Genomic DNA, 27,889 nt, shown 5'->3' on the forward strand with positions numbered 1-27,889 from the left:
TAAGCAATACTGCTTCTTTATTTGACTAACTGCAAACAGCTGAATTTCTGTTTCTTTTATTAAACTAATAGGTACTGCCAAAAAAAAATTATTCTACTATGTGTGGCACCTGGTTTGACACTTCAGTGCATGTGAGCCTAGAGGAGTCCTCTGAAGGAAGGCAGCCTTGTCATGCAGCATCAGCTTTTTCAGCATTCAGATAGCTTTCCTGTCCAAGTCTAAATTAGGTGTAGTGCAAATTTCATAGGGGCACACAGAAAATGTCTCAAAGCAATCTAGGCTGAAATTGTATTTGTTTGCTGAGAATTTGCAAGAACTGCAGAATATCTGCTTTTTCCAGGGGCCGGTTCCCTCACTGGATACCATGAAGAAAGATGAACACTAGAGATATGTCAGCTACCCCAAAGTAATTAAAGTAACAATGAAATGCTCATCTCCAATAGCCTGCAGATTTCTTTAAATTGCTTTTTCTGTTTAAAAAAAATCAAGTTATAGGTAGTTTGGTTCTGAGATTGTTTTTGGACCACTGGGCATGTTATATGTGATCTGGATGTGGTGAAATGGGTCAGGGTAGCACTGCAGAGACAGCTCTCCTTAGTTTTCAGTACACCAGGGACCAACATGGCTGCTTTTGGTGTACTCTGCTTGTTTGTTTTGGAAGTGTTTCTAGGTGTCATCTGTACACAGCCAATGTATGAGAAGTTAAAAGGACAAGATATTGGCTTGATTTGGGACCTCAAATATTAGTAGCTGTTTCAGTTTAATTTTCTGTTTTATTTTCTTGTAGAAGTTTAAGTTAGATACTTGGACACTGGAGGACATTCCCAACTAGTTAATAACTAATGATATGGCAAATTAAAGGTCTAAAGGGCGTTGTAGTGGCATCTCTTAAAGGTGCTATTAAAGATTCATCCACAGCAAGCACAATTACTAACGGGAATTAACACAATCAGCCTTATTGCTTTATCTGTTTCTTGTACAAATCATGAACTTATTCTACTAGAATGGGAAAATTTTAAAACAAAAATATGAAAAAATGTTGTAAAATAACACTTTGTCCTGGTTCATTCATTTGCATCCAACAAGTAAATGAGAGGTCGTCAGTGCATGGAGGCTGGAAGGTAAATATCTTTGGCAGAGAAACTACAATGTATGTTTTACAATTACAAAAACCTATTTAAAAATTAAGGGTGTAAACACAGCATTATCAAGAAAGCTTAAAACATCTGAAAAAAGCGGGAATCCTTCAGAAAACAACAGAAGATTCCAAACAGGGAGATTTATTTACTGCCTCTAATCAGCGGCTGTTGCATGTGTTATAGGCAACCTGCGATCACAGCTCTCTAGCACCACTTTATAACAACAATGATGTTTCCTGAAAATTAGGCTGGGGCAATTTCTCTTTGGCAACATCAAACGCTGAAAACATTTATTAGTATGAATCTGCTGGCCTGGCCCTGGAAGAAAATACCCGGGAAGATGGAAGTGCCTTGTTTGTTGTGGCTGTTATTTCATTGAACATCACCCATCTCTTTGTTAGGAGCTGGCTGTCACTCAGCCCTACAGGTACACACTAAAGCTGCCTGCGTAAATTAACACCCATTTCTAACTTCTCAAAGATGTTGCAGCATCAGTCTAATACTCTGCAGCAGCCTGAAGTCTGACTCCCAGCTCAAATGCAACTAGAGAAGAAAGTGCTGCCTTTCCACATGACATTACTGCAATTAGATCAACTGTCCTCTAGTGCAGAAAAGCAATTGTTTAACATTCAGAATCCTTAAAAATACATCAAACTAATAAATAGTATTTGGGGGGGCTAAAGAGAAAGGGGGGTATTTCAGGACCATGTCCCATATGAGAATGTCAAGGCTTTTTCCATTATAAACAATTCATGCAACTTTTACAAACAGCACCTGTGCTGAAATAGCTGGGAGTCAGAAGATAAAGCTTTGTATGGAAACATCTCTTTTTGTGAAGGAATGCCAAACCTGCAAACCTTGGCTAGAATTTGGTCTAGATAAGAGTCTTTGAAAACTGCACTTTGTACAGAGCTCAATTGTGGATTTTTAAATTACTTTTACCATTCTTTGGAGAGAAGATTGGCTGTACTGCACATGTATGCAGTGCATGAGAAAAGAATCTGGGTGGCTATACATATAATAAATAGTATCTTAATAGAGATACAGGATATAAGCACATACCTGAAGATGGCAGTGTAATGCATATGCATAAGGGGGACTTCAGCCTGCATGGCCCATTCAAACCTAGGCCTTTATGCTGGGAATTCCAAGAAGGAAGGGCAAAAGACTGTTTGTCAGGTGCTACCTCTGATAGTCAGCTCTAGTGGTTGGAGCAGAAGTCGAAGTCAGACATAGGGTCGGGACTGGGCCAAGGATGTCACTGGAATCGAGATCCATGGACAGGCTGGGGTCAGAACTGAGATCAGAGTCCACAGACAAGCCAGAATCAGTACCATAGCCGGAGTCCAGGGACAAGCCAAGTCAGACAAGCTGGATGGTCAGAGTCCAGTGACAAGCCAAGTCAGTACCGTAGCACGGTCCAGATACAGGCGGGTGGTCAGAGTTCAAGGGACCAGGGAGAGTCAAAGCGGAGGCCACGCTGGAGAGGGTCAGTAACGGGGCTGGAGCAATGTCAGCGTAGGGCAAGGGCAAGAGTGGGACAGGGCTCAGGCCAGGCCGGGGCAGGAAGAGGAGCAAGAGCAGGCCGGAGTCTCGAGAGTCTGCTCCACTGCGAGGCAGCAGTAGTGCTGTTTCACAGACTGATCTGCAGCTCTGGCGGGGTTGGGGAAATACCTGAGCCAGGCTGGGCTCAGGGATAGGCTCTGCTGAGAGGGTAAGTCCATGCAGCTGAGCTGTTCCTGCACACCTGAGTACTGACTCACCTCAGCTCCACTGGAGGGGCACCTGTCGGGAGTCTGGGGGGGTGCAAGCCTGCCCACCCCTAAAGGCCCCTCCCCCAGCGTAAGGGGAGGAGTCATGGATCCAGGTCTTAGCTGAATTTGGGGAAAAACAAATGAAAAAACAGGGACAGGAGTGAGGGTCACAGGGTCAAAAACAGGAAGTCAGAGGGGGGCACCGAGTGGAGAACCCTGGACAACACCCACTGCTGGGCAGACGCAAGCAGCCCTGGCTTGACTGCATGTTTGCCTCATGGTGTTTTTTGTGAGGTCAACAGTGACAACAGGAACTGGACTGTGATCCACCAACTCATTTCACAAACTGTGTGCCACAGAACAACCATCACCTGGTACTGACCTGGCCTGAGGACAAACCCCAGAGATGATAGGCTCCATATCCCAAAATAACCCCTTCTATGGCTCCTTTCCCAATAATATGAAAATAACTAACTTTGCTGTAGTTGTGTGACAGTAAAAAAAAAAAAAACCCCAACCCAGTACTGCTTCACTGGAGAATGCCAGATGTTGCCATTTATATACTTGCTTTGTGGCATGAAAATAATCCATTAAATCAGTAGTGGGAAACCCGTCAGGGTAATCCGCTGGCAGTCCACGAGACAGTTTGTTTACATTGACGGTCTGCAGGCACGGCCACCCACAGCTCCCAGTGGCCGCGGTTCACCGTTCCTGGCCAATGGGAGCTGCGGGAAGTGGTGCGGGCTGCAGGGACGTGCTGGCCGCCGCTTCCCACAGCTCCCATTGGCTGGGAACAGCAAACCGCAGCCGCTGGGAGCTGTGGGCGGCCGTGCCTGCAGACCGTCAATGTAAACAAACTGTCTCGCAGCCTGCTGGGGATTACTCTGATGGGCCACATATGGCCCGCAGGCCACAGGTTGCCCACCACTGCATTAAATACTATTAAAATGTAAAAGAAGAAAAAAATAAAATGCTCAAAATGTGGTGCAGTATACAGTCCTTGGGAGTACAAATGAGAGGTGGACATGTGGTATATAGTTAATGAGTGTGGAAGTGGAATGGATGGGAAAAGATGTGAACAATTTGTGTATGTGTTTTATAAGAGAAATAATGTTTCTTTAAGAACGCACCATTGCTCATAAGTAACCTATATGCCCTGCAATCAGACCATGGTGATGAGCATGCTTTCTATTGACCTGAGCCAACAGAAGAGTTGGTGAATGAGTAGCTACTGCCCTGGGGCTGCCAAGACTTCTGTACCCTCTCTGGTGAAAGTGTAATTCAGTTTCTAAAATGTATGCAGCATGCTAAAATATTTCTGACTGATGGTTAAGGTCGTGGTGCCTTCCACTGACAGCCAGATGTGTTGGCCAATAAACCGCAGTTCTTTCCCCTCCTAGACTTGGCAACCCCATGGTTCAGAGGACTAGTTGGCCCATTAACCTGCTCAGCATTAAGCTATAAAATGTCAGAATAGAGCAGGTCCCACAATATCCTCCCGGTAGCATCGCTGTCATCATCAGAGCCCCTCTTGGCATGGAGAATTCCAGCATGTTATCTCCATCCACCATCCGCCTGGATGGGTCTCAGTATGGCATCCCTTGCAGACGGCATCCTTTGCAGAATGAAAAGGTGTTAAGGGAATTGAGTACCTACCCCACAAACAAAGAAAATTGTGTCTAGCATCAGTTCCCCTCCTCTGAGAAATCTGCAAACAGATTAATCTTATCTTATCTTATTATATGTTATTGCCACAAATGCCTCTTTCAGTCGATTCTGCCTTTGGGGGCAGCAGTATGAAGCCCCAGCCTGCTTATAAACAGGAAGAAGCAATTTATATTACATAATGAAAGCAAGTTATTTATGTGAAAAGATTCTCCTGAGCGGAGCTAGGATAGAATTTTGCAGAACCTGGTCTTTTTAATGTGAATGGAGGGAACTGTCAGTTGGGACCAGTGTAAACTATTCAGATCCTGCCTCTGAGTCAGCCCACTCAGCAGTCACCGAGGTCCCTTACAAACAAAAGGCATCTCAAGAAGCTGGAACAAGGCCTATGCTCCGCTGATGCTCATCCCCGTATCGATCACTAGCCTGTTTCTGTCATTGTATTGACTAATGGCAACAAAAACTGTGATGAAAACATCACAGCCCTGGCAAAAGCAGCAAAAATATACACCTGTGAGAGGTGACGAAGAACTTAGAATGTGTGCCCACATTTTTATTACTGAGAAAAGCAAGTCTGAGTGGGTTCTAAGCCTTGTTTGGTTTCCAATCCCTAGTGGATTAGGGGGTGATCCTAGAGATATCTGCAGTGTGCTGAGGTGGTTTTATAATGTTGTTGCATTTTTATGAGCGATACAGATTAGACCTCTCTTCCAAATTAATGTCCTTTGTGAGTGTGAACCCAGAATTTGTGAGAACCTGGACTCAGAACTTCAGAGGTGAAAAGTTGCTGTACTAACTGCAGGTTCAAGAAACCTTACTGGGCTTTTCACTGAAATAGTTTGTTTAAAAACATTTTTAACCATTCTTTCAGCAGTCTTCACTGTTTTCAAGTTCTGAGGCTGAAGCCAACATCTGAAAACAACCCACAACTGGAGCAAAGGCCTTGTTTAAAACTTCATCCAAAACTATCTGGGAATGTAAATAAATGACATCTCATCTCCTGCATTGCTATTATCAGAGTTGTCTATGATCCCTTCAGAAGATGAAGAGGTTGGACAGGGTCTTTTCAGTCTAATCCATACTGATTGTCCTTTATTAAATTAGTACATATACCCACTTAACCTGTTCCTCAAAATAGCTTCCCTTATTTTGTGTATTGGAGATGTCAAGCTAATGGGCCTGTAATTTTCTACTTCAGTCTTATTGCAGAATTTGTTTCTCTTGGGAAATTTGGGAAGTTTCACTGTCAGGAAGTGAATCCTCCATATTCCAAGAAAGAGATCTTGGCGTCACCATGGAGAGTTCTCTGAAAACTTCATCTCAATGGCCAGATGTTAGGAACCATTAGGAAAAGGATAGAAAATCAAACAGAAAATATCATAATGCTATTATTTAAATCCATGGTATACCCACACCTTGCATACTGTGTCTGATAACCCCATCTCAAAAAGGATATAGCGGAACTGGGAAAAGTTCAGAGAAGGACAACAAAGATGATCAAGGTATGGAAGGGCTTCCATATGAGGAGAGACTAAAAATATTATGGGTCTGTTCAGTTTAGAAGAGACAACAGAGGCAATATGATAGAAGTCTATAAAATCATTAATTGAGTAGAAAAAGTGAATAGAAAAATGTTATTTACCCTTTCCCACAATACAAAAACCAGCAGTCTCCCGATGAAATGAATAGACAGTAGGTTTAAAACAAACAAGAGGAAGTACTTTTTCACACAATGCACAATTAACCTGTGGAATTCATTGCCATGGGATGTCATGAAGGCCAAAAGTATAACTGGATTCAAAAAAGAACTAGATACATTCATGGAGGATCAGTCCATCAAATGGCTGTAAGCCAAGATGGTCAGGGGTGAAACCCCATGCTTGGGGCAACCCTAAACCTGTGACTGCCAGAAGCCGGGAGGGAAATATTCATAGATTCTAGGACTGGAAGGGACCTCGAGAGGTCATCGAGTCCAGTCCCCTGCCCGCATGGCAGGACCAAATACTGTCTAGACCATCCCTGATAGACATTTATCTAACCTACTCTTAAATATCTCCAGAGATGGAGATTCCACAACCTCCCTAGGCAATTTATTCCAGTGTTTAACCACCCTGACAGTTAGGAACTTTTTCCTAATGTCCAACCTAGACCTCCCTTGCTGCAGTTTAAACCCATTGCTTCTTGTTCTATCCTTACAGGCTAAGGTGGATGGGGTGGATCACTCCAACTGTCCTGCTCTGGACAGTTCCCCCTATCCCCTGAAGCTCTGGTACTGGCCACTGTCACAGCCAGGATACTTGGCTAGATGGACCATTGGTCTGACCAGTATGGCAGTTCTTATATTCCTTTAGCCCATATGTTTGTTGCCTACTGTTTTGTATTTGACTTATTGCTACCATCTTGTACCATATTTAAACCTGTGAACTAGAAATGAAAAGTTTTGTATCCTATTCCGAGTCCTGTTAAGCCATCAAGTCCTTATCATCGATATCTGTTTATTTCAAAGCATGTGATGAAGGTTAAAAAGATACTTAGTTTAAGTAAGTTTTCTTTCACTATGAGATTTACTATTTGTGTGCAGGCACGTGGCTTTATGGAAAACAGCATCAGGCCCTTCTGAAGAAGCAGCAGAACTGGAGAAGAAACTTCCCAATAGAAATGAAAAATTGGGGAACTTTTGGCAGTATCCTTACAATCAAAGTTAACAGAGAGATAAGTTACTATGTTTAAACTTGAAGAGCAGGGATAGTCATGTTTGCTGTTTATCTAATTTCCCATTTAAACCAAGTGTTCTAGTGGCAATGATCCCATCTGTAGATTGAGAGAAGCCCAGCACCTACATAGAAAGGAAGATGGCTGCACAGTTATGAACGGTTGGTTTCTATCAGTATGGAAATGTAAGAACTGTCTGAGGAGGACGCCAACATTGTCAGCAACCTAAAGACAGGCAACTAACTCCACATGAACACCCTATTCTGGGGCCTGATTTTCAGGGTTGCTGACCTGCAACAGAAGTCAGGTGCTTGGCCTCTCTGAAAATCAGGCCAGTTATTCAGGATTTAGACACCTAACTTTTGGCCTCCAAATCTGAAAACATATTTGCCTATTGGTTAAAAATCTGAAATGATGAATGAGGTGTAGGAGTGCTATGGAGTCATTTACATTCCAACCCAAAAACAACTTCCTTGTCATAACTTTGAAATAGGGATAAAAAGGGCTCAACTCATCAAAGTTTCTCTTGGCATCATAACATCTCTCTCTTTCTGATCTTGCTTGTTCCTGTATTCATCCTGGAGCTGAAGAGAAGCGTTGTGTAGCTATTAGAATGAGGGTCATCCATTCTTGGCTAACTCCTTTCTTTTACAGAGTTGCACAACCTTGAGAGCATGATTGAAGGATGCCCATTTATATCTGGAAGATGCTTTAATGAATCACAAACTCCTATTCCTTATACAATGAAGGCACAATGTGTCCTTGTTTATGAATAAGAGCATACAACATTCACAACAAAATGTACTGCATCATATTTTATAAATAGGATAATAAGAAATGTACTTCCAGTTCACTTGTTTCAATCCCAATCAATTATCAGATTGAAGGAGGATTGTCTAAAAGTCAGCACACACCCCTATTGAATGGGAGAGAGAAACTCAGTACTCAGTGAAGCTGAAAGAGACCTGTGGTATTCGTATACAGCTAATTGGATAGGAGTTTGCTAATGACAGGGCAGCAAAATAACAAAGGCGATTCTGGGTAGCATACGCAGTGGCTTCCTGGGTGACCGAGAAGGTGAATCCCTTCTCTATGTGGTGGTGGTAAGACTGCCCCTAGAATATACTGTCTGCAGTGCTGGGCAACTCAGCACTTGAAATATGCAGACAAAAGTATTGGAAATACAGAAAAAGACGGGAACAGTGATTAAGGGGCTGGAGGGACTGACCTATGAGGAAAGGAGCTAAACATGAACCAATAGAGGTTGGCCAAACAGTGAGTAATGGTGGACATACACACTGTGCACAAGTGTCTGAAAGATGCAAACACCGAGAGGGAACAGGAATTGTCTAGGCTGGTAGATTAGGGCTGAATGGAAATGTCCTGACAGTGAGATCTGTGAGGGTGTAAAATAGTCTCTCTAAGGCAATGATGGAAGCTTCATGGCTTGAGACATTTGACACTGGACAAGAAAAACTACAGAATAGTGTATTGGACATGGAATAATCCTGCAGGGCCCCAGAGGTGCTTGAGAGGGATAAGGCCACGATCCAGCCAAACTCGCCATGCCCTAACTTCCTTAATGAGGAAGCTATGATTATTTCAAGACAACACACAATGTGCGGGGAGAGCCCAGTCCCCTACCATTTGGTGTGACAGTATGATGCTACAGCACCTTGCATTAGCTAGCACCTTCCACCTGCAAAAGTCACAGATAAATCTTGGACTGGAGTTTTGTACTTGGGATTCTGAGTCATTTTCTACAATGCACAGGATAAAGGATGTATTCAGGTTCCTAATCTGTGCATTTCTCCTCGAAGACAAGGACTCCTCCCCAAGATTGTTCAGTTGCTATGAAACACTCATGAAATAGAAATGGACTCCAGTGAGCTGGTAAGGCTCTAGGTACCTCAAAGCACTGGAGTTGGGTTCACAGGGCTGGTGTAGACGGACAGGGAAAATAAAAACCCTTTGGAGCAATGGGACAGAGAAGAGCTCTGGACTTGTCAGGCTTTGGGGACAGCAGGCGATTTGATTTGGAAGGAGGGAAGGGTGAGTGCTAATGGGGAAGAGTCAATGACTGCCTGGAGGAGGCTAATTATTCCAGGAACGGTCTGTGGTTCAGGGTATGTGCAGAACCAGTAACAGAATGGCTGACAACTATGCACCTCTGAACACAGAGTAAACTCTGTAATATCTTCGCTCACTAGCACTATATTGGACTATGGGAGGTAAGCCTCTACACGGAGACATTAATAGAAAATGGTCTTTTTTACATTTGTTACATTCAAGCTACGGGTTTATTCTCGTACATTTACTTCGCTCACTCTTTACAGCAATTTCTTTCAGCAGATTTCCCTGTGTTTCTGGGAGTTAGGGGAAGGGGGAGAGAGAGTGAATGGCAAACAGGGGAACAACAACAAAGGAGCAGATAAAAAAAGAGATGAATAAGTTAAAGGGCTGTGAAGAAAACCTAAGGTACTGAACCATCCCACCAGACCATCCCTGGTGAGAGCCGTCAGGGACAGATCTGGCTGCTTCTCTTGCCACTGTGCCCCTTCTTTGCCAGGAGGGAGCACCTGAGTAACCCAAGGAAAGCAGAGTGCCGCAGAAGGAAGCGCAGCAGGGGGAAGTGGATGCAAATACTGGTGCTGTGCACAGAGTTCTGACTGAATTTAGAATTTCAATTGGATTCTTGTGTCACATCATCCATCACACAGACACCAGCAGAGACGGAAGTTAAATAATAAAACAAACAGCTGTCTGCTGCCTAAGGCACATTGGACTCTTACTAAGTTTAGTTTGCGATTTGTTCAGACCAGTGCACTGAACAGCGACCTTATAATGGCTCCTTTAGCCGTACCAACAAAAGGCTTCTCCCCTTCCTTCCAAGTGCCAGCTGTATATACGCCGGACGTATATTCAAAGGGCACTGTGTGAGTGAGTCTCTGTCCCTGAAAGGACATGAACGGAAGGTCTGTGGATCTCAAAGCAGAAGCACTATCCTTTCAGCTAAGCAACAGTAACACCGGCTTCTTTGCAGCTCCTTCCAGCTACAGGAGGCAAAAACCTTGTGAGTTAGAGGAAATGCTGCACTATGTATTATCTGTTGTTGAGCTGATGCACCGTAAAACCCACTAGTGTTCAATAGCTCTTTCCGGCAGCATGGATCTAGCTGGTGCTACATTAGGTTGCAGTCTCAAGCAGGTGGAATACGGGCGCAGGCTGCAAGGATATTTTTTCATCATATGCTGTTACCAGACTCTATTGACTTATTTATAGTAAGCAAATTTAAAGGAGGGAAATGAAGTTCAAAGGTCTGAACGAAACAATTATAAAAGCACAGAGATTATGTGCAAACTGTGGGAGGGAAAACTGGATGAGAGGGAAGAGAATCTGCTACAAGGCTGCTTGAGATCTTCCAAACACTGATCAAATGAGCTGCTAGAAGGCATGTGTTTATACATCATAACAACAATAATGAAAAATTCTGCAGCTGGGCTAATAACTTGCGAATACCAAACCCCAGCTCAATGCAGTTTGCAGCGACTCAGATCGGATATGCCAAGCACTGACTATGCATCGTGCCTCTCTGTCTAACTTTATTCTGACTTGCTAAAAGACACAACACAACACACACAAAAAGAAGAAAATTAATTAGCGCCATCTAGCACTTCTGAACAATCCAACAATAATGAACCAGGATAAAAAGGCCAGCAATCCTTGACTATCACATACAATCCAGCACTCATGTGCAAGCCCACCATAAATAACCAGCATGCACAGACCAACTGTTCTAAAAAACCCTCTAACAGCCAACTAATATCACTGCACATTCTAGGAATGTGATGAGAATTCAGTTTGAAACTTCCAAGGGACTTTACTAAGCATACACTAGTAAGATGAAATATTTGAAAACTGTACAGGAGTTCTAGGACAAAGGTTGAACCCCACTTTCCTGGACTATGATTTGCCACATACTCTGCACTGAAATATTTTCAAACAAAAACCTAATCATCAACATAGGATTTCTTTCGCTCCTGTGACATCCCATATTCATGTAGCAGTCAGCATTCTTTGCTCCTCACTGCCTGTGAATAGATTCATGTCCAAAACATCATCTCATTTCAGGAAACACTAAGAAATCTCACTCTCATTAGCTGTCTCTGGGTGTAGGGGATGTTTAAACAGTTATCACCTTTATGTTGCTGAACAGTTATCGAGAGAAAAAAAATCATCTCACAGCTCTGAATAAATACCTATTAATTTGAAGACATCCGCGTCACTTTCAGACAAAGAGCAGAGAAAGTTATAGATCACTTTCTAGAGGCAATGAAAGCCAGAGCCATACAAATCTCGATAGAACAAAACACAGTACGAAATGTCATGTCACGTCACCTTACCTGAAGAAGCCAGTAGCACCTTCTGTGGAAAGTGGGGATGATGGACGAATGGACATAACAGCCGTATAGGCACTAGGGAGAAAAAGGAGATACAGCGTTACTGAAGGAAATCACTGTTCAGACAGTAACCAAAGGTTAGAAGAAAGGTAAGCCTGCTCCAGGGATTGGCCTGGTAGCTACAGTACATTATATGCTATGTTATGTTGGTATTTACTAAAATCAATACATTGAATAGATCTTGCTGGTAAAACAGAATACCAGCTCAAATTACACCTATACTTTAGAATGGTACTTCATTAACATTTACACAGGTTTAAAGCATTAATAAACTAGAGTTTTACATCCCTCCCTACTTTACACTTTGAGAACCTGTGGCATAGAATTCTCAGATTATTTCAAGTAGAAACAATCAACATGAGATGACAACTAGGGAGGCAGTGTGGCGTAGTGGATAGAGCACTGGACTGGGATTCAGGAGACGTGGGCTCTATTTCTGGTTCTACCACTGGCCTGCTGGGTAACCTTGGGCAAGTCACTTTCACTATCTGTGGATCAGTTCCCCCTCTGTAAAATGGGGGTGATGCGAAAGCGACCTGCTGGTGCAAGGTGCTCTATAAAAAGGTTGTGCTACGTCCGCCTGCACTGACTGACTCACAGAAAAGTTATTCGTGCCTCATCTTCATAAGAACTGAATTCACCCAAACTATAGAGAACAACCAATTGTTAGAAGAATTCCAGCCAGGTTCCTACAATAAATGGGAATTTGAAGCGAGGCCAGGGAAGGCACAGCATCGTTCAGTTACAATTAACAGAGCCAAGTAAAAACCCTCTGCAAACCTCACACCAAGCTCTCCTCGCTAACACCTCACTGGGGCTCTGAGTCGGTTGTCAGTTCCAGTTCTAAATTCCATTGGTCAGGAATCTATAAACTGGCCAAAACATGCCATTTAAATTCACGCTGGCCCAGAGGATCCGCTAAAGCCTCATGTCACAGGCCCCCGGGGTGAATCAGGAGGGAGCTAGAAGAAGGGTGTTCTTGGGAGACATCCTGGGCCCATTGAACTCAATAGTAAAATCCCATTGACTTCAGTTGGGCCAGGATTTCAGCATTGGTGAGGTGAGGATCCTTGGCGCTAGAGCTTAATTCCTGCCTTCATTGGCTTTCCAATGTCCACATTTGTTAACCATCAGGTCATGCAGCAAGACGTGCTTCTCCGTGCAGGGTCTAGATAGGGCTGGCAGGTGGAGATTGGGGTGAAGAGAGGGTTTTGGTTACGTTCACTTGAGAGGGTTCCTTATGTTGAACATTGTTCCTGCACCCAAAGCACTAGGGAGGGTTGAGTGAAGCAATAAATAAATAAAAATGTTACATGACCATTTCCTTTGGCTTCCACTACACAGAAACCCCTCAGAGATGCACGCTTATTACCAGATGTTACTGAAACCAAATGACTTGATTTTCTAAATCAGCATCACAAAGCTGGAGCCATTTCCTTCAAAACCACTTATTAAACTACCTAGATTCTCCTAATAACCACTTAAGTGATAAGGTACTGTATTTACTCAAAGCTCAGACATCTAGACAAGGTCAGAGCAAATAACACTGCACTGTATTACCATGACTCCAGGCATGCAACAAAGAAGCTGGTTTGGTCTGTATTTTTCCATCTTTTGTTTCAAGATTATTCTTTTTTTAAACTCTCCTTCATAACATATCCCACAGAAAAAAAAATCAATGGATTTGGCTTTAAAAATTTCACAATACATTATTTTACACATAAAATGCCAAAATGACATTTTGTTAATGAAGTTGATTTGAATCCTACTTGTATGGGAACGGGAATCAATGAGGCTAAGGGATTTTGGTTGCAAGAAAATCAGATTTCCAATACGCTAAAACTTTTAACATTGCTGTCAGCTGTGAGCTAAACCCAGGACAAACCAACTAACCAACCAAAGCTGAATTAATTTCAAAGATCCCTGTACAATTCCTGTCCAAACTGTATTTATTAAGAAAGCAATATTCTTTTCTGGCGTCTTTGGCTTTTAATGGAGAGAGGGAGTATGATATTACACTCCCTCCTACTGAAGAAGATTCTTGTTCTGACATTTTCCCTTAAATGGTAGATTGCAACCACTGACCAACCTGCTTGCAGATTTCATGAGCTATTTTCCCTTGAGTGGTCATGTGCCTCTCAGCAGTATCAGTATTTCTACAACTAAAGGGGGGGGGGGGGGGGAGAGAACAATCCAATTTCTCCTGGTCGTGGATTTTTTTAAACTAATTTTTAATTTTTGCATTTTATTCTACAGATTGTGTTGACTAGAATAATACTTAGCCATTATACACCACTTTACTTCTTCCAAGTGCTGGATAAATGTTAACTAATTAACTCTCACATCTGAGGGTTAATAGTCCCCATCATATAAGGAACTGAGACTCATTGAGGTTAGCCCAGTTTACAGTGGGAAACTCTTGTCAGCAAGAGCCCCCTCACACAGGTAATGAACATAGTTTTACTGCTAGTATAGAAGGAGAAAAAGGAGAAAAAATGGTTTCCACCACTACTCCCAGAAGTGAGATTGAAACTTGGCTGAAATAGCATCTGTTGGTTATTTAATGATGCTGACCCTGCTGAGGAACACACCGTATTGTTTTCGTAGGGGATACTAACCCTCGGGCTGTTCTTTTTATTTACTCAGTGATGGAGTCATCCAACAATGAGATATTTAGAATCCAGCGAACATTTCCCATCAAATGAGAAGAAACTTTAAGATAGGAGAATAAAAGCCTGTCAGCTTCCCTTTAATGCAATGTCAGGGCAAGGAAGAGTTTCCTCTTTACAGCAGATATTCAAAGTCACCTCTGTGGTGCTGTGTTTTGCGGGAGGATGGTGCTGAAATTGCATACAAAAGGCAAGCAGGATCTTATTTCAGTCTGAAATAAATACACCAACCAAAGGGGAGTAAATCAGCAGCATTAGAGAATATCAGATCTTCTTGAACTGAAAAATACTGTTGAACACTCCCTGCCCTGTCTCTAAGCTCCAGCTTCCCTGACACTTAGCCCATTTCACTGACACATGAACAGAAAATGCAACTGTCTGTTCATTAAGACCATAAAGCTCATTCTGCCTGATGCCAATAACATGGGAAGGTTTTTATGAACATCAAGAAGAGACCAAGTGCTTTACAGTACTCTCTTTAACACATCTAACATCTGGGGAAAACCCAAGGCCCTTTAATGGGACACACAAAATGAGAACTAGAATTTCTGTAGGATTAGTGTAACAGGCTAACCGTGCCTTGCTCCTGCAGTTGCTGAGTACCCTGTGGAGTCATGGGAGTGGAGGGGTACTCAGTAACTTGTAGGATTGGGCCCAAAGTGTGTCCCACTGTCCAATGAGTAGAAGAGTCCCCAGCTCAGTCTATTGATTCATTTGATATAAGGAGATAATGAGCTTGAATGGTATCTCTTTCCATTTGCAAATAAATCCTGGTTTATATCCTTGGTTGAGACGAAGAACTGAAACGGGATTAATTTAGAAGAATCCATACTGGCTCACTAAAATTTAAAAGAAACCATATTGACCCATAGAACTGTGCTCCTGCCATGCTGCCATAAAGTGAGAACGCCATGGATCTTACACTAAGCCATGAAATAATAGTCAGTGATTCTAACACCTGGGGTTGGGGGGTACCTACGTCGTGATAATTTATTCTAGTTTCCTAATTATTTTCATGTCTTTTTATTAAAATGTAAATATCTATCTTTAACTACAATTGGCAACATGAGACCTCCCAGCATATAGCTTTGTTCTAAATTTTCCTAGTCCTAATTTCTCAACAATTAATGAAAAATAGGATTTCTGCCCTGTGCAATGTTGTGTTAGAGAAAAGAAGGCTGTAACAGCAAAGCACTCAAATCCTGAGAAGGAACTGATGTGAGTGCATGCCAGGTGGGAGAAGAAGGGATGTGGTATTCAGTGACAGATGATCTATACAACAGAATTAGCACTGGCTTCTGCCTTCCAGCTACAGTTCAGACATCAAGGTATGAATAATAGCTACATACATATGTATAGATTGGCTATGTTTAAAGGGAGGGATTTTGCACCAAGATTACAAAGAATGACAATAGCTGAGAAGACAGCACAAATGCTGCAGACTCCTGGATTTTGGTTACTACACTTTGGGTTCTTTTAACGGTTTTGGCAAACAAGCTTAGCTCCCTTTAGTGCCAAAACATTTTAAATATTAAAACTGTTAGAAACTATATGTTATAAATATTTTAAAATGAGCAGTCCCATGTAAATATTAGCAACATTTGGATGACATAAACTGAAGGGCTAAGAGAAAGCAAATTCACCCGCTGAACATTTGCATCATCTCTATAATGGTGAAATAAATATCAGAACTGAGTAAGTTATCAGCTTCTTTACAGGGCTTATTTTTAATTCCTTTTTAAATAGTTGCCTCTTCTCTCTCTTTCAGGCTCCTTCACCCCAGAAGTTCTGGTGACGGTAGAAGGCTCCACCCAGAGGCTCCAACACACCAGCCCCTGCGATATTCTCATGATTTTGAGCTGAATTTGGTTTGCAACCTGGACCACCCCAGTCTGTCTTAGTGACCGAATCCCACAATCATGAGTGTGCAATAGAAGCCTGTGCCCAGAGTCTACCAGACTTGTACATGCACGTCCACTGATCTCGCCCATGGTCTAGTGTTTGGGCCCAAGCTTATTGGCTGCTAGAGTCTCTCATTTTGAGCTTACTGATCTGCAGACAGGGGCCTGGCCTTGGCTCTTTCCCTTGGTTGTTTCCCTGCCTCCAGGAGCTATCCTGCTGTGGGCATTTCTACCAGAAGTTGTCTGTCAGTCACAGTTAATTGCTTCCTATGTCCCTGTCTTCTCCACCAGTTTTTTCAGGATTAAAGGGCTCCCTTTCTGCTTTCAGCTGGTTAAGAACACATTGCATCATTCTCATGCCCGCCGTCAGTTCTCCGAAGTCTGATTCCTGTTTTCTTGTAGCAGCAGTAACTTCCAGTTCAGTGCCGTGCACCTGGGCCCCCTCCTTCTGCTGCTTTTATGGCTAGTTCTAGCTCTGCAGCAACCCTAATGGCCTCTTCCAGTTCTTCAGGTTTCTCCTTCTAAAGTGCTACCCAGATCTCTCTCCCAGCCGTATGGGCCACTGAATCCTGCATTTAGTCTTCGCAGTCTGGGAAGTGGTGAGGCATCGGTAAACGGCCAAAATCGCTGAGAGAGTCTCCTTTTCATTGTGTCCAGCCATTGAAGGCTGCTCAGTTCCACTCTGCATCTGTGGTTTGATCCACAGAGTTTTGCAGGGCAGCCTTGACAGAGGTGTATTTGCCTTGGGAATCGTGTGTCCATCTTTCAAACACCTCCTGGGCTTTGCCTTGCAGCAGCGGGCCAAAAATCCAGCTTGGTGGCCTCATTCCAGCCATCTAGTCGGGCAGCTCATTCAAAATGGCTGATCCAGCTGGCACAGCCTTGGCCACCCCCTCTCTATGCTTCAGGCATGAAGACTGGCTGCCATAGCTCTCTTCTTGCACAGGCCTATTTCCACTCTTGGGGCTCAGGGGTAAAACGTCAGTCAACAGGGTTGTTAATTTCTGCCCACCAAGTAGTCCTCTGACACCTTGTCACTATGGCACCTTACCCCTAAACCCTGCCAACCAAATTCACCAGCTGGGCAAATTACACTGCCACCCTGGTGGGTCCCACTGACCACTCAGACACATGGCTAAAGTAAAATGGTATTTTACTATGGCTGGCAAGAAAGGGGAAGGTTCAAATACCCTAGGAATAGTAGCTTAAACAGTTACAACTCAAAGTGAAAAATAACATTTCTTGTTTGGGCCCCTGGGGAGCACTCCAGTTGAGGGTTAGGGCTCTACAGGCCTACTGCGTGGGATGCCCTCTTTAATCCAGTCTTCTATTAAAAGCAAATTGGAGGTTTCCTGTCCAGGATCAGTTAGTGGTGTGTCCGATAGGGACCACTCCACAGTGGCTCCCTGCCCCGTCTCTGCTGCTTCTCCACAAGTCCCTCAAAAGGCTTGAAACTGGCAGCGATGTCCAGCAGTGACACTCTGCCCTATCCTGGTGGATGAAGACCTGGTATCAGATATTCATGCCTTCGTCACCTTTCAGCTGGACTACAGAAATGTGATATACCTGAGCATGAAGCCTGCAGTGCTTAAGAAACTCCAACTAGTATAAAACCCTGCAGTGTGTCTCCTCGGTAACACAAAGTACATCACACCTCCACTCTACACTGGCTTCCCATTGAATTGCGAATGAAATTCAAGGTCTCAGTCCTTAACTTCAAAGCACTCCATGGCCTGGGCCCAAGATACATAAAAGACTGTTGGCAGGTCAAGGACAAAGACTGTAAAGCTCATCTGTGTGGGAGACAGAACCTTCTCCAGGTGCAGTCCAAGACTGCGGAATGAACTCCCTCAGGAACTCAGGGCCATCACAAATCACACCCCTTTCCGCTCCCAGTGCAAAGCATGTTTCTTTAACCTTACCGTCTCTAAACACACAGCAACAGGTAGAGTTTATTTAATAATGACATCATCATAATAAAACCATACCTAAACAAGACATTCCAATGCACAGACTTCTCCTTCTGGGGAGAGGATGAGAAAAACAACATGTGACAAGCGTGTAGTCATGTTGCTTACTGCACTACTGGAAGATGTTCAGATCTATGGTATACAAACTGATACAGAATAGAATAAAATAGAATAGACAGTTTCCTGGCGGTTCCCCTGTGCATCCACCTTCCCTGGTGTTCCTGGTTTGCCATGCCGCCACTGCTTCACCAAGTGCCAGATTAGTTCCTGGGTCAAGGTCTTCCCACAGAGTTCCTGCTCACCAGGGCCGGCTCCAGGCACCAGCTTGGCAAGCAGGTGCTGGGGGCAGCCACTCCGGAGAGGGGCGGCAGGTCCAGCTATTCGGCGGCAATTCGGCGGACGGTCCCTCACTCCCGCTCGGAGCGAAGGACCTTCTGCCGAATTGCCGCCGCAGATCGCGATTGCGGGGGGGGGGGGGTGTTTGACTGCTTGGGGTGGCCAAAACCCTGGAGCTGGCCCTGCTGCTCACTCCCTGCTATTTGGGCTGGGCAAGGGGATGTGCCTTCATGTCTACCCTGGAGGATCATAAATCAGTAGTCAGAGCATTGATGGGAATGGTAGTTCCCTGCTTGAGCAGATTCATGACAGACGCACTGCCTCTCTCAAACATTTCCTTTGGTATTTCCATTCCTGAACTTAGTTCAGGGGAATCTAGAAAGCAAGACTGGACCAAATGGGAATTCTGTTCACACTGAATTATGTTCTTTGGTTTTAAGAAGATAAAAACTCTTCCTGTGGCTTAGATTCAGTTCCACTGGCATTTTACTCAGCTCCAGCAGAAATATATCAAGCACTATGGGAACAGTCCAAGTAGGTGCCCCAGAGCATTGGAGATGTAAGGTTTCCAGGTGGCTCCGTTCTCAGGGGTCTGCTCTGTGAAAAGTGGGGGCTAAGTGGTCCCTGAGCTGGGAGAAGGGGTTGTTGTTGGGTTAGTGTGCTTTAAAAATGGGGGCTGTAGCATGGAAGTTGCTCAACTATTTTCTATTAAAGAAAATTTTCAGGTTATATTTGTTTTTCTTGATTTTAAAATTTCTTTCCATCTGTAAAACTGTCCCTAAATATGGTAAAACTCAGTAATATTTTAAACTTATATTAACTAAGACACAAGCAAATGGGTATTACAAAATCCTATCGTTAGATCTTGTTCAAATTGTCTTTAATACCTTTTTCTCCCAGATATGGATATCACGGCATAACTACTAATGTTACGGAGAGGGGTGGAATCCAGGTTTCATCTGCACTTGTTTAGGTGCCCCGAATAATTTACTTAGCACTCTATTATGCCTGAGTAATGCCGGTTCTCCAATCTACATGGCAATAAAACCTGGATAGCACCCTGCACCGTGACATATTCTCTCTTTGCATAATCTCTCTAATACAGGAATTAACCATTTTATCCCAATACAAAAGGTTTCACAAATCTTGATTTATAATCCTTCAGCATCGCAGGAACCTTCACAAACTAAGAAAATACTTTGCAAACAATAAGATTGCCAGGCTTGGCCTCATTAGCATACCCCATAACAGGATTAGTGCGAAGGAAAACCCAGGTTCAGGTGTGCATTAAAAACGCATGCTTATCAGTGAATGTACTAAGAGGCTGGCTGTTGTTTCTCCTGTGCGAGATCATCACTCACAAGGTCGACTCGAATTAAAAAGGATTTTATGGGCTGCTAGTTTCCACCATATAGTTATTTTAAAAATACAAATGCTGAAGATTAACAAGGTTTTCAAATATGTCAAGGGTAAATTTGACAAAAAATGAGAAATGAACAAATTCCCCAAAAAACAAATTTAACCCAACCCAACTCTAAGAAAATAATCCAAAGAAAAGCTAAACATTTTAGTATTTTAATCCCACCATTTAGAATGGGAGAGAAACAGATACTGTTTATTTAGGATAATCTCCAACAGAGATTCTGGGATGCATTGCAGGCTCATGTTGTATTAAAAGGTTTTTAAGATATCATTATGCTGACTCAGAACTGGTCTTCTTCTCATTTCAGGCGGTAGCCTATCAGTAGGGTGACCAGACAGCAAGTGTGAAAAATCAGAACAGGGGGTGGGGGGTAATAGGAGCCTATATAAGAAAAAGCCCCAAAAATCGGGACTGTCCCTATAAAATCGGGACATCTGGTCACCCTACCTATCAGGTGGGGAAAAAATTGAGGTGTCCCAAAAAGTTTCCAGGCAATCATTTAACAATCAATATTTCCTGAGAATTAGAAATTGTTATAACTCTATGGTGGCAATGCAAACAATTTATTCAGACCCCTTATAGTGCTGTGATAACCTTATGGGCACCAAATCCAGGCCCCACATGCCCACTGACACAAGGATGCTGATCAGTGCTACGTGGGCTCTAAGGGTATGCCTACACTGCAATTAAACACCTGTGGCTGGCCCGTGTCAACTGATTTGGGTTTGGGAGCTCGACCTATGGAGCTGATTAATTGTGGTGTAGACATTTGGGCTCAGGCTGGAGCCTGAGCTCTGGGACCCTTCCAACTCATGGGGTCCAGGAGCCCGGGCTCCTGCCCAAGTCCAAATGTCTACACCACCAGTAAACAGCCCTGCCCAACCCCCATGAGTCCAAGTCCGCTGACAAAGGCTAGCCGCAAGTTTTTAATTACAGTGCTCACATACTCTGAATGCCCACCAACATTGATTGAGGCCCACCTCCATATCTAGGCCAGGCCTTGTGCGCCAGCTGATACTAACCAGACATGGGCCCTGCTATTGGGAACTAGCATCTGCTCCCTAGTGTTAACTAAGTGACAGTCCCCCCACCCCACTGTTGACATTATTCCAGTCCAGGACCCACTAACTCCAACCAGGCCCAAGCACCACATGCTCACTGACACTAACCTGGCTTAGGCCTTGTGTACCTGCCAATGGTAAATGGTTGCCAAGCAACTCAGCCAGGCACAGGCTCCAAAGATTGCTGATGTGAACTAGGCCAAGGCCACACACGCACTAGCACTAACTTGGCCCTGCATGGCTGCTAACTGGTCCCAGGCCCTGCATGCAACTGATACTAACCTGGCCGAGACCTGACATGACCAAACATGCTAATTTGGCCCAGGGTTTGCTTACCTGCGGATGGGCTGGCACCAGGCCGGATGTGCCCCTAGATACTTGCTGGCCCCAAACTCCATTCCTGCCGCATAACAAGGAGCATGTAATGCAGTAGCACAACACACAAAACAATTTGCTCTTATGTAAGGAGGGCAGCCTCTCCTGCACTTCCCATTTGGGATAGAGCTGCTATTTGTAATGCTCAGGATCTGCTTTGTAGAAATGCTTCATCTTCAACATTCAAAGGCTTCATTATTGCAATATATCAGTGGCAGGTCTTTTTCTAGGGATAAATCCGTGTCATGGAGTTGGGGGAGACAAGGCCCTGCACCCCCGGCTTCCTGCGATTCACCATGACTCTCAGCCAGCCAGTAGAACAGAAGGTTTATTTAGATGACAGGAACACAGTCCAAGACAGGTCTTGCAGGTACAGACAACAGGACCCAGTCAGTCAAGTCCATCTTGGGGGGGGGGGGAGGGAGGGGAGAGAGGCAGGGAGGCCAGAGCCTCTTTGGGAGGCCAGAGCCCCATCTGGCTCTTCTCCATTTCCCCAGCCAGCTCCAAACTGAAACTCCCTCCAGCCGTCTCACTCCCCCTCCCCCCGGCTCTTCCCCCAGCCTTTGTCCCGTTTCCCGGGCAGAGGTGTTACCTGGCCTCCAACCCCCCTCCTGGGTTCTCATGTTACATGCTCAGGTATCCTCCCTCAAGGCCAGTCTCCCATCCCCAATGGAGACAGTCCCAGCAAAACTCCCCTGCAACCTTCCCAGGTCAATACTCCCCCCACTCAGTATTCAAAGACCACATTAAGAACATTCCCACTTCATCATAATCCGTGTGTGTGGAATCAGTGAATAGTAGATACCAAGTAAGTGGTGAACAAGACTACTTTGCCTCCCACTAGATACATAATCTCAGGTATTTCTAAATTGCCAATTATCACAATATCTAAATTGCACTGTCAGCATCAGGTAACTTCAAAGAATTGCTCCTTAAACATGGTACAGTCTCTGGATGCCCTATGTGGGAAGTTTCTTAACTTTCATTAGGTGGATACTGGTGGAATATTTGGGAAAGCTAACACACGGAGCACCGTGTTTCTTCTTTTACAAATTGCTATAGATTAAGGCACTGTAGCTCCAATTCTGGCCAGAGAGATTATGACCCTGCACTCAGATCCCCAACTAGCGGTTGAAATGCCTTGTCCCCGATCACAAAGTCAGAAGTGAGACCTCCACAATGGATTCGTAGCTTATTCCCCCTTCTGTTGTATTTTGCAGAAATGCAAAGGCTGGAAATATTTATGGGTTTAGCTTCTATTTTCATGTAATTGAAGCCAAATGAAGGATGTAAACGGAAAGAGACTTCACAAAAGAAAAACCTCTACATTTAAGCTGAAGTATCACAGGTGGCATTTATTTTTCAGTGGCATTAGGTTAGTAGCAAAAGTCATAGAGCAATTCCACATACAGAAAGCCAACCTTCGTTCTGTCACTGCCTTCAATACAGACAGAGGGCTTAAATTATCATGTGTGGTAGGTACCTGCTTAGTCAAAAAAATTCATTAATATTAACCTGAGATTAGACAAACCAATTAAAATCCCATTCCTTCACCAAAAGATGGGGCTATAGAATTCATTAAGTAGTGAATTGCTTTAAAATTAATTTTAACTAAATGGATTCCAGTTTGATTTAGCCTTAGGTGCTCAGTGATCAGAGTATTCTGAATATTAGTCTGTTCATTGATCACCGTACCAGAATCTAGCTTATATTTAATAGATAATCTTAAATTGTTCCGAAAAGAGCACAGAAACTGGCAGAAGAAAATACATCCCTATAACTTAAAATGAAGTTGCTTATGACTTATATTAGAAATTTCCTGAACCACAGTATTTCCTTCTAAGGTCTGGTCTATACTACCCGCCTGAATCAGCGGGTAGAAATCGACCTCTCGGGGATCGATTTATCGCATCCCGTCGGGACGCGACAATCGATCCCCGAATCGGCGCTCTAACTCCACCAGCGGAGGTGGTAGTAAGCGCCGCCGACAAAAAGCCGCAGAAGTCGATTTTGCCGCCGTCCTCACAACGGGGTAAGTCGGCTGCAATACGTCGAATTCAGCTACGCTATTCACGTAGCTGAATTTGCGTATCTTAAATCGACTCCCCGCTGTAGTATAGATGTACCCTAAGATGCTTAGATAGCATGAGTTCCCAGGTTAAAAGGGCATGGTTTGGCAGTGTTCAGGCTTACTGTTCTGCTTATCTCCTTATTCTCTTCTGAATCTCCTTAACCAGACAATTATTTTGCAAATTCCTCATGGGATTCATTGATACAATCTAAAACAATATGCAATTTGTTATAAGAAAAGTGTGCAGCTCCGAAAAACCCACTTGAGGAATTTAAGGTAATACTCATATTGTGAGAGTCTATCTGTGTGCAGCAATGTTGTCCCTGCGCTGTGATCCCACTAGATCTCACAAGCAGGGTTGGGTCACTACTTGAAATGGAGCTCTTCAAGGAACATCTAGATGCTGCTAGAAGTACTATGCGTTATACAGCAGGTGAAACACCTACATCACCTAAGTGTTATGAGGTGACATTCATTAACATTTGTAAAGCATTTTGAGATCCTTAGATGAAAGGTATCTACAAAGATATCTACAGTAAGGCATTTGATATGGTTCCACATGGGGAATTATTAGCTAAATTGGAAAAGATGGGGATCAATATGAAAATTGAAAGGTGGATAAGGAACTGGTTAAAGGGGAGACTACAAAGGGTCATACTGAAAGGTGAACTGTCAGGCTGGAAGGAGGTTACTAGTGGAGTTCCTCAGGGATCGGTTTTGGGACCAATCTTATCTAATCTTTTTATTACTGGCCTTGGCACAAAAAGTGGGAATGTGCTAATAAAGTTTGTGGATGACACAAAGCTGGGAGGTATTGCTAATACAGAGAAGGACCGGGATAGGAAGATAAAAGTGCAAGGTCATGCATTTAGGGATTAATAAGAATTTTGGTTATAAATTGGGGACACATCAGTTGGAAGTAACAGAGGAGGAGAAGGACCTCGGAGTATTGGTTGATCACAGGATGACTATGAGCCGCCAATGTGATATGGCCGTGAAAAAAGCTGATGCGGTCTTGGGATGCATCAGGCGAGGTATTTCCAGTAAAGATAAGGAGTGTTAGTACCGTTATACAAGGCACTGGTGAGACCTCATCTGGAATACTGGGTGCAGTTCTGGTCTCCCATGTTTAAGAAGGATGAATTCAAACTGGAACAGGTACAGAGAAGGGCTACTAGGATGATCCGAGGAATGGAAAACCTGTCTTATGAAAGGAGACTCAAAGAGCTTGGCTTGTTTAGCCTAACCAAAAGAAGGCTGAGGGGAGATTTGATTGCTCTTTATAAATATATCAGAGGGATAAATATCAGGGAGGGAGAGGAATTATTTAAGCTTAGTACCAATGTGGACACAAGAACAAATGGATATAAACTGGACATCAGGAAGTTTAGACTTGAAATTAGACGAAGTTTTCTAACCATTAGAGGAGTGAAGTTCTGGAACAGCCTTCCAAGGGGAGTAGTGGGGGCAAAAGACATATCTGGCTTCAAGACTAAGCTTGATAAGTTTATGGAGTGGATGGTATCATGGGATAGCCTAATTCTGGCAATTAATTGATCTTTGATTATTAGCAGGTAAATATGCCCAATGGTCTGTGATGGGATGTTAGATGGGGTGGGATCTGAGTTACTACAGAGAATTCTTTCCTGGGTGCGTCTTGCCCACATGCTCAGGGTTTAACTGATCGCCATATCCGGTGTCGGGAAGGAATTTTTCTCCAGGGCAGATTGGCAGAGGCCTTGGAGGTTTTTCGCCTTCCTCTGCAGCGTGGGTCACGGGTCACTTGCTGGAGGATTCTCTGCACCTTGAGGTCTTTAAAACCACATTTGAGGACTTCAATAACTCAGGCATAGGTTAGGGGCTTGTTACAGGAGTGGGTAGGTTAGATTCTGTGGCCTGCGTTGTGCAGGAGGTAAGACTGGATGATCATAATGGTCCCTTCTGACCATAAAATCTATGAGTCTATTGCTGAGAGAGAGAGAGAGAGAGAGAGAGAGAGAGAGAAATTCCAACACCTGATTCTTCATTAGAGAATCCCAAAATACTGAGCAATGTGTCAAAGAAGGCCAGCTTCTCGCCTGGCGTAAATCAGTATAGTTACACTGATTTACTGTGCTATCATAGTTACTCTTTGTGAGCACACAAAATCAGTACAAATCAAAGACGCGGTGACTATTGGGACTGCTTTAGCATGCGTTTTGTTTAGCTTGTGAATATAAAGAGTGCCCCATTCCCAGACCTCTCTGTGTAAGGTTGTAGGCGTGCCATTACCTCTTGGTCTGCATAATTAAAGAGACACAAGTATCTCACACCCAATAAACCTGCTTATCAAAATCTGAGCAGAGTGTTAAGAAAATTCAAATGTCGTATAGAAAAATAAATGTGAAGGTGCCTTACAAAATACATAAAACATGCAATTGATTCTCTCACAAAGGGTGCGACATGAGACCCAATCTCGAGATGTAGTTGTCAACCTGGCTATTCTAACTTGGGTGGTTTGGAAGTGAATTAGCTCCTTTGGCTTACAGAGATCTGGGGTGGCACAGGCAGCAGGGAAACTCTCTTTCTCAGTGACATCATATCTTTGTGTTTCAGAATTAACACAGCTGCAGGAGAATGTGCTGTAGCAGAAGAAACAAATCTTAATAAATCCAATTGCTAGAATAAAGACGACATGAGTGAAGACTGCAATAAACATTAAATGAATTTTCAGATAAAAAAGTATAAAAATCATGTTTAAGATATAAATATAAAAGCCAGGATATCTTAAGCTTGATTGTTTTGGGGGATTTCCAAGGTTAATAAATTAACCACCATAAAATGAAAGAATAGCTAAAAAATTGATAAGATGGTAAATTTGGATTTACAGTGTGAGTCAGACATGCCATGAATTTTAGTTCAGAACAAGCTGAGAAAATAAAACAATGAAAGGCATTTTTAACTGGCAACCTCTATTCCCAGACAGGGTGTGTGTATGTGGAAAGTTGTGTGGTTTCCTTGGAATTCTTCCATCATAGTCCAGATTTGCATGCAAGAGCCCTGGCGTGCAGTGCCCTCAACCAACAGTAACTGCAGATCTGCTTGAGGCAATGCTTTCAAGCAGCTTGCTTGGGTTAGTCCACCAAATTGATTTTGGGTGAGGAGAGTGTTGGGAAAATCCAGCAGACAGTTGTCAGCCCAGCTCTGCCCTCTCCCTACTTGATCTCTATACTCTCCTGCAAAGGAGCTTTCATGAGGCTTTTGTGAAGGGATGCCATAAAACCAGGCTTCCCAGAGTAGACAGCATCAGTGTTCAGATCTCCTGGCGACAGGTGAGGTATTAGAAAATATATTAGATTCCTGTGACTCCTGAACCAGACATGACCTCCTTAGCTGCTCTCTTGCAAAGAGAGAGAGAAGCATTGGGTGCTTAAGGAAAAAGGTGTCAGTTCTCAAGCTCTTTACTGTATATTAACAGGAGAATGGCTTTGAAGGAGTAGCTTGGTATTTACTACATGAAAAAAACATGAAGAACCACATGGGTCAGTATGAATAATTACTGAAATTCCCTATAGAATTTCAGACTCCTTTAAATGGAATAACACAAAAACCAAGAATTTCCAGGATCAGGAAACAGTATGAGAAAATGTAATACTAATAAAAATACCAAAGCAAATGCAGAACCAATTCAACAAAGATGAACTATCCTCTAGATAGGTTTCAGAGTGGTAGCCGTGTTAATCTGTATCAGCAAAAACGATGAGGAGTCCTTGTGGCACCTTAGAGACTAACAAATTTATTTGGGCATAAGCTTTTGTGGGCTAAAACCCACTTCATCAGATGCATGGAGTGAAAAATATAGTAGAGAGATAGCCCCCACTTGGTAAGGCAACTCCCATCTTTTCATATGCTGTGTGTTTATACCTCTCTACTGTATTTTCCACTCCAAGCACTGAACTATCCATGGATGACATTTGTGTCCACTCTAAAACAACTATCCTGTGTCACAAATCACATGATCTAAGAATTATTGGTATGTGGCCTTACCACTCCCTGGTTCTAGCAGTACAGAAACATCACAAGGAAACTATACAAACTCTTCTGGGCAATTAGGAGGATAGAAGTACTATTAATACTACGTGGATTTCCACTTTTTAACTTAAAAAGAAGAACAGGAGTACTTGTGGCACCTTAGAGACTAACAAATTTATTAGAGCATAAGCTTTCGTGGACTACAGCCCACTTCTTCGTGGGCTGTAGTCCACGAAAGCTTATGCTCTAATAAATTTGTTAGTCTCTAAGGTGCCACAAGTACTCCTGTTCTTCTTTTTGCGGATACAGACTAACACGGCTGCTACTCTGAAACCTGTCACT

General features: G+C 43.3%; 1 protein-coding gene across 26 annotated transcripts in view; it reads right to left on the reverse strand.

Annotated features, from left to right (window-relative positions):
• CAMTA1 (calmodulin binding transcription activator 1) overlaps positions 1–27,889 on the reverse strand; it is a 913,810-nt gene that overhangs the window by 368,910 nt on the left and 517,011 nt on the right. For all 26 annotated transcript variants that reach the window (XR_010594216.1, XR_010594211.1, XR_010594214.1 and 23 more), the window contains one exon: positions 11,674–11,745. Coding sequence is in view for 20 of the 26 variants with exons in the window: in XM_065574895.1 (XP_065430967.1) it covers positions 11,674–11,745 (72 nt within the window). In the remaining 6 variants the exon portion in view is untranslated. The remainder of the gene's footprint in view (positions 1–11,673; positions 11,746–27,889) is intronic.

The sequence above is a fragment of the Chrysemys picta genome, chromosome 21, assembly GCF_011386835.1.
Source record: "Chrysemys picta bellii isolate R12L10 chromosome 21, ASM1138683v2, whole genome shotgun sequence".
In the NCBI taxonomy this organism is placed as follows: Eukaryota; Metazoa; Chordata; order Testudines; family Emydidae; genus Chrysemys; species Chrysemys picta.